This window comes from Suillus subalutaceus (assembly GCF_016647625.1).
Source record: "Suillus subalutaceus strain FC151 chromosome Unknown DFJ58scaffold_5, whole genome shotgun sequence".
Classification (NCBI taxonomy): domain Eukaryota; kingdom Fungi; phylum Basidiomycota; class Agaricomycetes; order Boletales; family Suillaceae; genus Suillus; species Suillus subalutaceus.
The window spans coordinates 50,812-66,453 of NW_024540254.1; the positions used below are offsets into that span (position 1 = coordinate 50,812).

The 15,642-nt window shown below is 48.8% G+C and overlaps 4 protein-coding genes across 4 annotated transcripts; 3 read left to right on the forward strand and 1 right to left on the reverse strand.

Moving 5' to 3' along the window:
* Positions 1 to 19: 19 nt before the first annotated feature.
* DFJ58DRAFT_903553 (uncharacterized protein) lies at positions 20 to 4,092 on the forward strand. The gene is made up of 4 exons (XM_041394869.1): positions 20 to 314; positions 364 to 1,533; positions 1,584 to 2,779; positions 2,832 to 4,092. The coding sequence occupies exons 1-4, from the start codon at positions 192 to 194 to the stop codon at positions 3,796 to 3,798; spliced, it is 3,456 nt and encodes a 1,151-aa protein (XP_041249849.1). The 5' UTR covers positions 20 to 191; the 3' UTR covers positions 3,799 to 4,092.
* Positions 4,093 to 5,883: 1,791 nt separating this feature from the next.
* On the forward strand, positions 5,884 to 7,593 carry DFJ58DRAFT_651468 (uncharacterized protein; the record flags this gene model as incomplete). Its single annotated transcript, XM_041381620.1, has 4 exons — positions 5,884 to 6,324; positions 6,370 to 6,728; positions 6,927 to 7,258; positions 7,292 to 7,593. 4 exons carry the CDS (start codon positions 5,884 to 5,886, stop codon positions 7,591 to 7,593), a joined length of 1,434 nt encoding a protein of 477 aa, XP_041249850.1.
* Positions 7,594 to 9,095: 1,502 nt separating this feature from the next.
* DFJ58DRAFT_362411 (uncharacterized protein) lies at positions 9,096 to 9,627 on the reverse strand. The gene is made up of 2 exons (XM_041380023.1): positions 9,231 to 9,627; positions 9,096 to 9,185 (listed from the first exon to the last, which is right to left on the reverse strand). The coding sequence occupies exon 1, from the start codon at positions 9,536 to 9,538 to the stop codon at positions 9,314 to 9,316; it is 225 nt and encodes a 74-aa protein (XP_041249851.1). The 5' UTR covers positions 9,539 to 9,627; the 3' UTR covers positions 9,096 to 9,185; positions 9,231 to 9,313.
* A 4,044-nt stretch (positions 9,628 to 13,671) lies between these two features.
* Positions 13,672 to 15,213, forward strand: DFJ58DRAFT_695676 (uncharacterized protein; the record flags this gene model as incomplete). The annotated part of the gene is made up of 3 exons (XM_041383461.1): positions 13,672 to 14,103; positions 14,182 to 14,514; positions 14,626 to 15,213. 3 exons carry the CDS (start codon positions 13,675 to 13,677, stop codon positions 15,211 to 15,213), a joined length of 1,350 nt encoding a protein of 449 aa, XP_041249852.1.
* Positions 15,214 to 15,642: the final 429 nt, after the last annotated feature.

The window sequence follows — 15,642 nt, forward strand, 5'->3', positions numbered from 1 at the left end:
ATTTCCGAGTTGTTCAGACATTTAAACTTTTCATTGCACTTCCTTAAGGCGGGCGCTTTTTTCAATAGCGGCTTTTTGTCACGAAGGCCTTACGCCGTTCACGCATTCACGCATCCAACGTTCTCTCATAAAGTCAAATCCGAGATCCATTCAAGAATTTATCAACGCTCTCAACGATCTCAACGTTCGCCATGATTCCTTTTATTCCAACGCTTATTCTGTCTTTCGTCTCGTTTATATCATCAGCTTTCGTCATTTTTCGCATAGTAATTCCAATTCTTCCGCCTCATCCTTTAAGCAGACGAGTCGCTCCCGTGTGTATTTAATCTTCCCATGAGCCTCAAATAGCTAATCTTTTTTTAGTCCGAGTTTGGATTGCCTGATTATAATTTTCGTTCTCTTTCTTCAGCCGACAAGAGTCACCTATGGTTGGCTTCCCTCGATACCCTAGCTCTATGTGTCTTCATTTGGCAGGCATTTAGTGAATACTATGGTGGCCCTGCAGCATATGGCGAGGCCCGTGACGCTGCATCCTCAGCAAGGTTGTGGTTTGCCTTGACAATCAGGCAGACTTGTCTTTTTGTCGTGTCCGCACTCACGTTGATCCACATTCGTATGGGGCGGTCGGTGTCCTTCGGATACAGACACTGGATGCTGTGGGCACCCACCCTGCTCCTGGGGCTCACATCCACTGTACTCTCTGGCGTTATCTCGGGGGCAGGTGTCCCAAGCTTCTTCGTTGGAATCCTGGCATATTCCACTACTGTTGCCGTCTTGAGCAGTGCCTCGTTTGGCAGTCTCGTGTACACTCTCGTGGTGATCCGGCGCAATCTTGCTGCACTCAATGATCCCACAGACAGCTGGCCACCTGCCAAAGAAGTTGAGGACAAACCCCGCCCCTCGTTCGCGACTGAGGATGTTGACGTCCTCAGGGAAGGTAGCTCCTGGCTCACCTCTGATGCCGGCAGTACGCATCAAGATTCCGTGTCCAACTGGTCTTTCTCGACTCATCAAACGCACCCCCGTTCTGGTTCCTTACGCGTCGACTGTGCCATGACATCCAAAACCTCCCTTGCGCCTAAATCGTCTTACTGGTTTGATCCGCCTACGCCTGCGACCGGTGACGCACTAATTCCGCCAGTCCCGCCATTGCCTTCATCTCACCCTTCATCACGCACCGACGCACTAAGCTCTGATCCTGACCCTTTCCGTCGTGACACTCCGACTCGGCCACGTCTTGGCTCGCAGAGCTCATGGCTGACTTCCCCATCTGGGTCTCAAATCTCGCACTCTGCATGGTCTTATCCCACCAGCCATCAGGGTGGCGTCAGCGCTGTTGATCTTAACGCTGAGCTTCTTCCCCAATGCAATCGGCCCCTGACTCCTGCTCTGTCGAGTGCTCGAGTTCTTGGAGGATACGGATACCAGGGTGATTCAGAAAGGGGCCTTGCTTCTCTGGCGTATAATGGCAATGATGTTGACATCTCAATTTATCGGTATGCCTGCTGGATGATGACAATTTGGGTTCCTTTGGTAAGTCCTCCTTGTCTAACGTTAAATTGGCTTTAATATCTTGTCACCAGGCGCTCTCCCTGCCATATATCCTATCTTTCGTTGGAAGCGGCTTCGTATCTTCTGCCATGCCTCTTCTTCTTGCCCTCTCGGTCACGCTGTCTTCGCCTCTCCTTGCCATGAACATCATTATGCGCTCGCCCATCCCCATTCCGACCGGTCTTTTCGAGGTTCACGAGGAACCTCCCTCAGTCTGCATGCGGGCGCCATCTCCGGCTGTCACTCTCACCGACTGCAACCGCGAGTACAAGCGGTCTGGGTCAGTCACAGTTGTCGAAGGGAGACGCTCTGGAGATGTCTGGCTCTCACAAGGGGACGCCGTGAACGGGAAGGGTAAGCTTAGCAGGGCACTTGGTCTTATGACCCCTGTTCCGCGCCTAGCTGTACTCCCCCCTGATGATGAAAAGGAAGATGGAGAGATGACCCCCCCTTTGCCAATGCAGACCGAGTCTGAATCATTCAATACTTCTGTGTTCCCCAACACCCCCCACTCTGCGGAGTTCGGGAGAATCAGAAAGCAGTCGGTTCAGTCGAGAATTTCAGGCGATGAATTCGCCTCGCGAATAATGGTCGCCCAGAGGCATTACTCAGCGCTTGCAACTACAGTGGTTGTCACAGCATCGCCGGAGAAGCAAGGTGGTGATTTTCTCACTGTAACTACTGGTGTTGGCATGGAGAAGAGCAAGTCGGTCGTTTCTGGTTCTTCGCACCTCCGCTCCCGCTCTGTTTCCTCAGTCATCGGTCAGGCAATCAGCACAGACTACAGCCCCAGCCCCAGCCGACCTCCGTCTCAACCTCTTCCTCCCACACCTCCTAATGTTCGTCTTGCCAAGCAACAATCAACGCGCACTCTCATCCACCGGAAGTCGTATTCGTCTGGTTATAGCTTCGGCGCAGTCGTCAACGACGATGTTAACGAGATCGACGTGCTCACTGCTGGTGTTCTGCCCCTTCTTGTACCTGGTTTGAGGGTTGGAAGTGATGTGAAGATCAAGGATTTCGAGTTCGAGTTCGACCCCCCGATCAGCAGCACTGTGAAAAAGAAGAAGCGCCTGCCAGCTTCCCACACCCAGAAGGATAATGATGACTTTGGTGTGCTCGCCAAAGGAGACTGGGAGAGTACCGCGCTGCACTCGATACCCTCCAACGGCAAAGTCAGGCCCAAGAAGGCATCTGCGCACAAGAGACATCACTTCAGTCTTCCTAGGTAAGCTAGCCCCTGATTCCTACATTGATATGTTCTGACGTTGGTTGCGCAGTCTCGGTCTTCGCAAGGACACAGCCAATGCTTTGAAATCCGAGATTAGCCGCGCACTTGCCACAAAGATTGGTGGATACGCCACTGTAAACGATGGAAGGCGTAACACGGTCTGGGGGGATGAATTGGTCCCAAACCTTGCACATCCCCCCATGAATGTTGATGAGCAGCCTGTCCAGAATGGCGCCTCCCTCGGCCCCACGATGTCTACTCGCACTCTTGGTCTTCGTCCTGAAGTCCCTCACGGCATGGAAAGTGCAAGTAACTCCGTCGTTACCCTTGACACCGTAACAATGCTTCCTCCGCCATCCGCTGCATCCACGGTCACCCTCTTTGACCCTATGACCGAATTTGATCCTGCTGCGCAAAGCACGCCACTGCACGAAAAAGAATACCATTTTGCACGAAAACATCAAGCTGCCACTATGTCTCGCTCTCAAACGACTTCAAAACGCTCAAGTATTGTCTATATTAAGTCATCCGAAGAACACACTCAAGCATCAACAGAGCCAGAGGTTCGGCCGCCCACCGAACGAAATATCACTAATGAGATGTCGTCTCGTACACTCGCACAGTGGTCCTCCCGGGTGGTGAAACCACTCAAGTCTAGCAACCAGCGCAAGGACGCCATAGAGCCCGCAATGAAGTCGGGCTCGAATTCTCTTCGCACTCTTTCCCTTCTTAAAGATCGTGTTTCAAACCATGATAATACTGGCGATGTCGCCAGTAACAGGTTCGCAGGTACACGACCGCTCGTTCTTGGAAAGAAGAAGCCAAAGTCGGTGAAAGAGCACGATGAGAATGTTGCTCCCAGTACTAGTTCTGTGAACAAGCATCTGAAGCCGCTGACGCTTAGTCGGACAGAGTCGATTAAGGCCCGCGGAATACTTCGCAAAGACGAAACGCTCCCTAGGGTATTGGTTCGCCCACCATCTGACCGGATGGAGTCAATTTATGAGGTTCGGTGAACACTGACTTGAACTTTTTACGTTTTTTCCCCCCAATTATGTTCTGTTTGCTTTGGAATTCGCTTTTCTTTTGCTTCACTAACCATCTCCTTTTAGTTTTCTTTGCTATCATAATTTTCGGTAATTTCTATTCCATTTCATATTGCTTTCATGTTTTCCGCAGTGCGTTCGGTAACTGGTTTTGCTATCACGTTTTCACAATTATCATGGAGTTAATTAATATTCAGGATATCGCACATATCGTATGTACAGCTACTATGCTTTACCCTTTCAATCTCATATGTTGAACCTTTTCGTGTCGTGTGTGGTGGCGTAACATGTGAATCGCTGGCAAGTACATCAATTGGTGATTGAAGTGTCGTATCATCAGGCTCTTATTAGGAAGGTCTCAAAGTCTTCGCAAAGAACGAAGCATATAAATGCAGCCATCCCGGGCCCCGGCTCGGGGGCAGCCAGATAACTGCACATGACTTCGAAGTTCGCGATGAAGCCTAAAAGCGTCACAAAATAGTTTCTGTTGTATTTTCTAGGGACCGAAATCACCAGATGGCTCGTGTTTTGCGCCTAGAAGTGATAAGCAAACGTGGCATTGCAGGTACGGTGATAATAGATATTCGTGTGACTGGAGTGATTCGGGTGGAAGGAACTTGAAGAGTTGGCGCTTAATAAATCCCCACTGCCTGCTGTGTCAGGAGATCGTGACGCGATGCAAGTAGTACTTCTTCACGTTCAGCCCGAATGCAACGGCTGGATCATTGTCAGGCTCAGGAAAGGACTGTTCCATAATGCCATCTTGACAGGCATATCCTGCCGAACTCCTTATCCGAGTCTATCGGGAGAGTTGCACCAGCCACTTCAGCCATCTCTGCCCCTGCGAGACAGATATACAGTGCCCATAGGAGTGACAGCTTCCTAGCCGCCCAAAAAATCAGCAACACCAAAGGCATCGAGATTGAAACCCTTAGTATTTGCAATTGCCAGTGGCGCAAGGAGTGGTATTTCAGACGAGTCGAGGGTTGTGCTTAGTCTACATGTTCGTAGTGATAACCAAATTATGCAAAGCGCTCCGGAGTCAGAGGAGCCTGATCAGTTCCCTGCAGGGCATAGAAGGTTGTCACAGGTACTGGGTAGGGATCACTAATGACACGGTTCAATCAATGTATTACAATAGCCGTTGATGCAGATGCTAGTATACAGTCCGTTCCGGTGCAATCGGCACCCCACAGAAGCCGGCAGTCGCGCAAATGTCACAGCATGTCACATGGATTATCATGCTGCATGTGCACGGTGGAGAGCTGGGGTTGACGTTAGCGCAGAATTGATGAAAATATCCAGCTACGTAGCGCTACACCCAGCACAAGTCTTGTAGTATTGAAACTCCGTCACGGCACATATCAGTCAGCAGATGTCATTTCTGCTTTCGACACTTTCAAGTTTCAACTTATCTCACTCAATTCAGCTTCAATCATGGTCGTTCAACCTCGTAATGAGTTGTGTTAGAGAGAGAATGATAGGATCTATGTTAAGAATTTTGTGTTCAAGCAACTAAATACGAGTTTTGTGGCAGTGATGACTTCCGTGGGGTGCCGATTGCACCGGAATGGCGCTTAAAACTTGCCTTCTGAAGTTGCGAAAGGAAGGGACATACTATCGTAACGGCGCTCAGCCGCCGACTCTTGTTTGAACCACCTCTTCGGGACTTGCAGTAGGTTGTGTGGCAGAAGTCAATACATGTAAGTACAAGTTAAATTGCTATGCTAAACTTCATGCAAATGCGCGCCTCATATAAGTTTAACAGGCTAACAGCTAACAGCGACATACCCGTGTGGATTACTTTTAAAATAGGGACCAATCAATGAAATCAGTGGATCAAGTAGTATTGCCAGATCAGCACAGACTATAAGGAAACACGACTTTTCACAGATGAAGGACATTTCCCAGGAAGAACATGTACCGGATGGGATGGCGCCTAGATAGCATGGCGCCCAGAGTTCATAATGCCTGGAACCCTCACGCTTCCGGAATGCCTCCCGGTACGCTACTTAACAGAGCAGGACTCAGCGCGCCAACCGCAACATACGTGACATGCCCTCAGAACCTCCTTTTGAAATCCATCCTGGCAATTTCTCTCTCAACGTATCTGGCGTCGCAGGGTTCTTCGGGGGCGATGAAGCCATCTCCGCTATACAGACTATCCATCACTACAAGGGCAGAAAGTTCCTGGGATGGTACAACTCCCCTGGCAGCTGGAACGTCGGCAAGAAGTTTGGAAAGCTCGCAAAATCCCGTTTCTGGGATGGGCTCTTCCCTGGGCCCGATGAAGAACCCGCAAAATTCTTCGAGCTTGATGGCAAGCAGGGCCCAAAATATGTCGCCTCTAGATCTGGATCCATCCTGGAGTACACCGGCCATCTTGCGTATTTGATAATGCAGAAGAGCAAGGAGGAGTTAGGATACCAGGTGGAAGGAAGAGTCACAAAACGGAACAAAGTGACCATTATCAAGACGCAACAAGTTTTTGAACCGGTGGCGGCTAAAGAGGGGGAACCGCCCAAGAACACGCCTCAAAAGAAAGATAAGCCGCCTAAAGAGCAGCTGGTTCGCGACATCACACCTCGTAGCGGGCTTCACACGCTCGTTGCAATTCTACCCATAGCCGTTAGCTTCACCACATGTGCACTTTGTGGATGGGCAAACGACTGGTTCTGCTTTTCAATGATTCTTCTTGGAATTATCTCAAGCGGCATGTCCTCCCTGGTCATAGGGTCGGCACGTTTAAAGCTGCAAGGCGTGAATTCAGCACCTACGGCTCCGCCCGGAGACGGAATGCTGATGGACGGCGATGATATCGTCCTCCTGCTCGGGAAAGAGGGAGACGTCGCCACGATCACGAGGGGCAAGTTCATTCTTGAATATGACCCCTGGGTTAGGTGGAGGAGCAGGAAGGAAAAGAGGAAACGTTCCGTTCCTGGAGACGGAATGAAACGGTCCAAGTTGGACCACAATAGCGATGCAGAAAGAGGTCAAAATAATTCTTGTCCAAAGCAGGTTGCCACACCTCAAAAGCAAGTTGCCACGCCTACAAACCAGAGTGCTTCGTCTTCAAAGTCGAGTGAAGAGCCCGTCAGAAACGAGTATGCCGAGTTTCGAAGGCCGGGTGAAGAGCCCGTCACAGACGAGTACACTGCCATTGGATTGTGTTCGCTCCTGCTCGTCATACAACTTCTCGGCCAACTCCTCTTGATACCCCAAGGCACATTATTTGGCCAAATCATGTTCCTGTCCTCCTTCGCAGCTTCGTGGGTGTACAACTTGTACTTGTCCTCAATCGACAACGAGTATATCCAGGAAAAAATGATCCTAGAAGAGCTGGGTCTGGAGGAGCGCCATATGCTGACGTACAGCCTTGGCACGAGAACGACTGCCGCAGTATTCGCATGCCTCATGCTCCAGCCTCCTGGTGTTTGTGTAGAATCGGAATGGGATGACCTAGGTTTCAAACCAGAAAGAATCATCTGCAACTTCATTCCGAACGATACGCCAGTATGGATTACATGGAGAAAAAAGGTGTTGGAAGTCATGAAGACGCGCGATGGCAGCCGAGATGCTTGCTACAGTTTACTCGAGATGACCGACAAGGAGAAAGAGGATTTTGGGGCGGGTAAAGGACAGCTTCTCAAAAACCTCTTGGAAGACGCTAAAACTGCATATGATCTGGCCATGGAAGTGCAGAAGTGGTTGCCAGTGAAGGAAAAACAAAATAATGGAACGACTTGTCCAGCTGTCCACCAGTAACTTGTACCCATGGATGTTAGCTTACACTATGTAACTATAATCAACTATGCATTTGATCCACGTCAGTCCAAAGATATGCATCAACCACTCACCGATCTTTACGCCAAATGGGCAGAAGGAACCTCAGCTTTACATGAGCTTTGGATAATTCTGGACCATTTACAACAAGGAGGGCCGAGGCACCTCCATTTATGAGAAGAACTCCACGACCTAGTGAGAGACTTCACAAAATCGACCGGACTTCGAGCTTGGGTCTCCTTGACTCCTTTGTAACTTCGTTTCTTCGAAAGGCAATTTTCAAGTGTCGTGGAGATCACGATACCCTGCTTGAAGCTTGAAGCTTGAACCGTACCACCGCCAGTTTCAGTGTCGCTTGCTACTAGTCTAAGATAGACGCGGGTAAACTAGATCCTTTACACGCAAGCACGCATACTTACCATTGAAAGGAGATAGTTACTCAAGCAGGTGAGTAATGGAACCATGTACGCAAAGGAATTAAAAATTAGCAACAACCGCCGTGCTCTCCCGTGTTGTGGCTCGGTGAAGGAGGGACATAATCTTTATCGCGTATCAAGCCATCGTCATTGGAGTCCATGGTACCCTGTTATCAGCCGGATCTTACTCGGTTCTTTCGAGTTTCTCCGAACCCTGCACAGACAAAGTCCGAACACCCTCACATCATTCACAACGAAAAGACCCCAGGCTCTGCTCGACATGTTCGCTTCAGCTTAATGCTGCGATTATTATATAACGGCCTCAAGATATCCTTGCTCCCCGCATGTTACGAATTCCCTTACCCTGTCGGTTCGATCTTCCGAGTCTCTTCATCACATTTTTACAAGTCTAAATGTCCTCACTTTTTGCATGCTGGCTCTTCCATGACATCTGTTGTCATTGGCTTCCTCTCATTAATGTCTTTCCCTCAACTTCGTACCGTTCCCATATGTATCGTTCTCATTACTAACACGGTAGTTGGTCTTCGGATGTCGTGTCATTTGTATCCCAGCGTGTAGTAACGACTATTTTCAAGTTGACTCCTTGAAAACGCGAAGCCTGCTCGTGGCTGTAAAATGGGTTAGAATGTTTTGTTGTAGGGAGGGGGAGGTAATATGGACAAGCAAAAAGATGCGTTAGTTTGAACCAAACGCAGAACCCTTTGCGAGGCTGGCTCATGGCTGTAAAATGGGTCAGAATGTCTTGTTGTAGGTTGGGTTGATTGAGGTTCGAGTGGCGCCCAAGCATGGTTGAAACAACGAGGCTGTATTATATTGTACATAATCTAAGCACTCACCCACGAAGTGCACCATCAAGAGCACTGAACTGCGAGATGGGAACATGGATGAGGTGGAGTGGAACTAGCGAGTCGTCGAACTCGCTAGTCACAACTTGGAGCGCAGCGATATAAGTGTGTACAGTATGCTGCCCCGGCCATAGACATGGCTCCGGTACTGGGCGAAGGGCATTAGCAAGTGTGCAGGATGGTACTGGTGTGATTCTTCGGGGCGCTGGTTGCTGCAGTGCATCCTGGTGTCCATTGTCTGCGCCAGGTCGTACCACTGGATTTTGCGTGACGTGGCGGCGCTGTGATAGAGCTAGATTGTTGTTAAAAATTGAATGGTGCGAGTGAAGATACATACCTTGACGAGTGATACTTCTCGATGCACAGTAAACCTGAGTGGAATCACGATCACGAGTGCCAATGCCCAATGACACATGAACATCAATACTCTGCGCTGCTCGGTCGTAGTGTCAAGTTCACGCCGTCACGGTCAACATTGCGGTGGGCCTGTTCGTTGCCGTTCGTGGTAGCTGGACATGCGCGCCATATATCTTCAGTAATAAAGATAGCGGGTCGGTATAGAGCTGGCACTGCAAATTTGTTAGTTTCGACCTTGTCCTTCAGCCATGGCGCCGCTTGTGTTTTGTCAGTTAGACTACTATTCATTCAATAATAATCGCAGCATTAAGCTGAAGCGAACATGTCGAGTAGAGCCTGGGGTCTTTTCGTTGTGAATGACGTGAGGGTGTTCGGACTTTGTCTGTGCAGGGTTTGGAGAAACTCGAAAGAACCGAGTAAGGTCTGACTGATAACAGGGTACTAGTAGAAACCGAGTCGGCCGCGGGTGAATTGGAGTAACCTTAAACCTGAAAGTGGAAAGAAGCTGGCAGGGCTCAAACTTCGGTGCAGAGAGTGATTTAATAATGCGGTCGTAGGAAGCGTTAGCGAGAAGGACACAGTCAAACGAACCTTAATTATGACGCTTAGAGTGCCACATGATGCCCTGCAGTTTTTAATACAACGCACTGTAGGGGAAGGTTTGGATGCTTCGAGCCACAAGGTTTAGTTTATCTGCATCAGTGGCTTTACTCCCTATTCAATATTTCTATTTATTCTTAGAAGGTATATTCATTTCGGTTACGAGGTTGGGCATTGGGCATGGTGCATGGGCGTTGAGCTTTAACTTTGAGCTCCCCTGATGCTATCCCTCGATGTATAAATGCATCTCATCATGCCCTGTGACTAGACAGGCGCACCTCTCTTCAGTGACAAATTTGCCTTGTGCTATCTGCTATGGGCGTCGACAAAGCGTGAGTGTCATGGTTCTAGCGTACAAGCCCATCTCAAGTGACGGTGGCTTCCAGTGGTAAAAAATCGAGGTCCGTTTCGCGAACTATAGATATTGCAATTCTGAGTTATTCCCCAGTCGTTTCAATTTCATTCGCAAGACAATATCACAAACCGCTGTTGATAGTAGCACTACCCAGGTGTGATCCCTGCTGCTTGTGTACGTGTCCTTGCTGATGTTTGAATGTAGGAACTTGAAGCCTCCGTATACGGCATCGAGGATGACTCGACGTCCGCCGCGGAAGACGCTCAAGGAGAAGAGGCAAGAGACTTGCAAGACAAAACAAACACGCAAGACGAATTACCTTGCCAAGATTCCCTGTCCATAGTGGCTGAATCCCCGCAACAGGAGGCAGAAATGCAATCTGGCATGTTCCCATCTTTAGACATCCCTGGCCAAGAGTTTGCTAGTACTGCAGAGGATGCCGACAGAGTCGACAGCCCTGTCGAACACCCTGAGGTTACCCTCAAGAACCTACGGGAGGCTTTTCAGAACATAATCGACGATAAATTAGCGAACATACCTCTTCGCTTGATAGACACCCATAGCGGCATCCTATACACTAGCAATGACCTTGAGGGAATTTTCAAAGAGTCGGAGGAGTACCAACGACTCTATGAGAATCTTCTGTCCACCTCCGCATCGAAGCTTCAGTGCGAAGTTAACGAATTCTTTCGATATGCGATGCTTTCCCATAGGTGGGCAAGCGCGCAGGACGAACCCCAGTATTGGCAGATCAAGGGCAGCGTCTACGAGATGAATGCCCCACGGGAAATCTGCAAGCTACAACAATTCTGTACTACCTCGAAGAGAGAAGGCTACCGATGGGCGTGGAGCGATACGTGTTGTATCGATAAGACGAACAACGCCGAGCTTCAAGAATCCATCATCTCTATGTTTTCTTGGTACAAGGAGTCGGCAATCACTATCGTTTACCTTGCAGATGTTTCTGATATTTCGCAGTTGAAGGATAGTCAGTGGTTCAAGAGAGGCTGGACGTTGCAGGAGCTCCTCGCACCTCAATTTATTAAATTCTACAAGCAGGATTGGCAGCCACTCATCGATTCTGATAAGAATCACAAAGTTGAACTTCTCACCATTCTCCACGACATCACTCGCATCGATATCGACGTTTTGAAGGTATTCCAACCCGGCATCGACAATATCAAGAAGCGTTTGAGTTGGGTGGGCACTAGGGCAACTAAGAAGATCGAAGACATTGCCTATTGCCTCATGGGTAAGCGTCAACATAGCTGATGAATTTTTCTAACGCCCTTGCTAGGTATTTTCGGCATCCACATGCCTGTAATGTACGGGGAGAAACATCACGCCTTCGTGCGGCTTCAGAAGGAGATCATGGCACTTACCGACGACCTCTCACTCTTTGACTGGTTGGGAGAGTCATCGACCCTTCACAGTTACTTTGCTGCGCATCCGAGGTGCTTTATGACCTCGTCTTATGACGCTCAACAGGACTCCACTTCATCGAAATTCAGGTTGCTCAAAACTTCGAAGCGTATCACCAGTGGCTTGTCTTCTGGCCTGTCTTCTTCGGCTGTCAAGTTTGTCAAGGACGTTTTGAGCAATCCGCCTCATGGACGTTTCATTGCGAATGGGAGAATGAGTATGCCCTTTTTCGTTCACGAAGTAGTCACCCTTATCCCAAACACAAACAAGCCCGGAATCTTCAGCTATCTCGTCAAAGCTGAGGGCCTCTCGGAGCTCGAGGTTATCGTCACACACCAGCTAGTTCTTTTATATGGAAAGAGCCTTGCTATGAAATACCGGATCGTGCGAATGTGGGAAGCGAGTCTTGTTCAACGTCAGGGAAGCACAGTCGCTGAGGCTCCTGATGCCCCAACTGTTGATAACCCTGATTCTCTGGAGCCGCCTACAACAGTGGGCTTTCCGAAGCAGGACAAGGAAGGTTGGGTCGGCAGATCCAAGGAGTTCGTCACCGACTTAGTCACTCAGAGCACTGCCGCTGCATTGATTCGGAGGATGCAAGAGCCGTTTGTTGCTCAACTTCTTTGTTCGCCTGGTGATAAACAGCTTTGGCGGAGGATTGGAACCACCACTCGTATCATCGCCGACACACCTGGGTACTTTAATTTTAGGGCTCTTCAAGATGTTATCTTGTACTAAAACTTCACCCCTTTATCGCTACTCGCATAGCTTTGTTGTACCCATATTTACAGCTACGAATACGAACTCCACGCTATGATTCATGAATGTTGAACTCCTATGGTACCCTATCAAATTACTTGGGCCACACTACAGCGTGATAAAGAAATCCTAGTTCCAGGACCTAGAAATAAGTACTGATTGATTCTCTGTCCGCTCGTATGGTGGATCGATGGTCGCAATGGACACCGCTACCGTAGGCTGTCTTCGCTATCCGGGAAACGATGTGGGCACAACGTCCGCTTTCAATATGTAGGGGGATCCTGTACTCGGGAAGTGCCGCCCACGTCGGCGGGTCGGCAGAAATCTTGCTTGATCCAAACAAATCACATATGATTCACTGCACAAGCTCAGTGATATGATCAAAAATATTAAGAGAGGGGGTTGCAATGAGAAGAACAGTGCACGCTAGCACTAAGGATCGACTGAGATTAGCAAGGTATGTAGATGAATGGTCGACGTCGAAAGAAACAGCATGTGATGATCAAAGGAATGTTGTCAACGAAGCATGAATGTATGAAACTGATCCGCGAACACCGAAAAGAACGAAGTTAAATTTAAATTTTATGCAAGTGAATTCGAAGGGCTCTTCGATAATCTCCAGCTATAGTTGATGCGGACGCGCGTCAAACTCATATATCCGAGTCGTCACATGGAGGTCATCAAGAAGTTCATCGGATATACAGTGGATATGGCATTAATATCGTCCTCGCCGCAGAAGAAACCAGCGATACCGAAAAAATCGACAGTAGAATATGTAGAACTTGCAATTGGTGAAAGGAGTGGAGGCATTTCAGACGAGTCGGGGATTTGGTGCTGTCGATCATTGGGTTTCATGCCACCATAATATATGAAAAAATGCACATTCAGACGCCCAAGCAAAGGCGGCTTTCTGAAACTCGATCAGGGCCCGCGCAGCACAGAAGGTCCCCTTATCAGCACCAGCGTTATAAATCCATCCTCGTGGTGAGGGCCACATTCAAGTGCTCCGAGCTCACAGCAACATACCCGTGTGGATTACTTTTGAAATAGGGACTAATCACCGAAATCAGTGGATAACTGCCAGATTGGCATAAATTATAGGGAAGCAGGAATCTTCACAGGCGAAGGCCATTCTCCAGGAAGAACGTATACCAGATATCATGGCGCCTAGATAGCATGGCGCCCGGGGCTCATATAGCCTAGAGCCTTTGCGCTTCTGGAATGCCTTCCGTCAGGTAGGCTACTTAAAAGAGTAGGAATCAGCACACCAAGCCGCAGCATACGTGCCATGCCCCCCCTACCTCCTATTGGAATCTATCCTGGCAATTTTTCCCTCAACGTATTCGGCCTCGCAGGGTTGTTCGGGGCCGATGAATCCATCTCCTTTATACAGACCATCCATCATTACAAGGCCAGAAAGTTCTTGGGATGGTACAACTCCCCCGGCAGTTTGAACGTTGGCAAGAAGTGTGGAAAGCTCGCAAAATCCCGTTTCTGGGATTGGCTCTTCCCTGGGCCAGATGAAGAACCCACAAAATTCTTCGAGCTTGATGGCAAGCAGGGCCCGAAATATGTTGCCTCTAGATCTGGATACGTCCTGGGATACACAGGCCACTTTGCGTATTTCATAATGCAGAAGAGCAAGGAGGAGCTAGGATATCAGTTGAAAGGAAGAGTCACGAAACGGAATAAAGTGACCATTATCAAGACGCAGCCAGTTTTTGAACTCGCGGCGGCTAAAGAGGAGGAACCGCCCAAGAACACGCATAAAAAGAAAGATAAGCCGCCTAAAGAGCAGCTGGTTCGCGAGATCCCACCTCGTATAGGGCGTCACACGCTCGTTGCAATTCTACCGATAGGCGTTAGCTTCATCACATGTGCACTTTGTGGATGGGCACACGACTGGTTCTGCTTTTCAATGATTCTTCTGGGAATTGTCTTAAACGGCATATTCTCCGTGGTCATAGGATCAGCACGTTTAAAGCTGCAAGGCGTGAATTCAGCACCTACGGCTCCGCCCGGAGACGGAATGCTGATGGACGGTGATGATATCGTCCTCCTGATCGGGAAAGAGAGAGACGTCGCCACGATCACGAGGGGCAAGTTCATTCTTGAATATGACCCCTGGGTTAGGTGGAGGAGCAGGAAGGAAAAGAGGAAACGTTCCGTTCCTGGAGACGGAATGAAACGGTCCAAGTTGGACCGCAATAGCGATGCAGATGAAGAGCCCGTCGGAAAGCCCGTCGAATATGAGTACGCTGCCATTGGATTTTGTTCGCTCCTATTCATCATACAATTCCTCTGCCAACTGCTCTTGATACCCCAAGGCACATTATTTGGCCAAATCATGTTCCTGTCCTCCCTCGTAGCTTCATGGGCGTACAACTCATACTTGTCCTTAATCGACAACGAGTATATCCAGCAACAATTGATCCTAGAAGGACTTCATCTGGAGGAGCATCATATGATGACGTACAGCCTTGGCACGAGGACAACTGCCGCAGTATTCGCATGCCTGGTACTCCAGCCTCCTGTTATTTGTGCAGAATCGGAATGGGTGGACCTAGATTTCGAATTAGAAAGTGTCATTCGTGCCTTCATTCCGAATGATACGCAGGTGTGGGTTACATGGAGAAAAAAGATCTCGGAGGCAATGAGACAGCGCAATAGCAACCAAGATGCTTGTCACGGTTTACTCAAGATGAGCAGCGAGGAGGAAAGTTATTTCGAAGCAGGTGAAAGGAAGCTTCTCAAAAACCTCTTGGAAGACGCTAAAACTGCATATGATCTGGCCATGGAAGTGCAGAAGTGGTTGAAGGAAAAATAAAATAATGGAACGACTTGTCCAGCTGTCCACCAGTAACTTGTACCCATCATGGATGTTAGCTTACACCATACGATTATAATCAACTATGCATTTGATCCACGTCAGGATCGAACGGTCCAACTTGAAAAACATGCATCAACTACTCACCAATCTTTACACCAAATGGGTAGAAGGAACCGCACCTTTGCGTGAGCCTTGGATAATTCTGCAAAAAGGAGGCACCTCCATTTATGAGAAGAACTCCATGACCCAGCAAATGACTTCACAAAATCGACTGGACTTCGAGCTTGGATCTCCTGTTTTGATACTGACCGACCAAAAGGAGACTGTTCCTTGACTCCTTCGTAACTTCGTTTCTTCGGAAGGCAATTTTCAACTGCCGTGGAGATCACGATACACTGCTGAAGCTAAGCTTGAACTGTACCACTG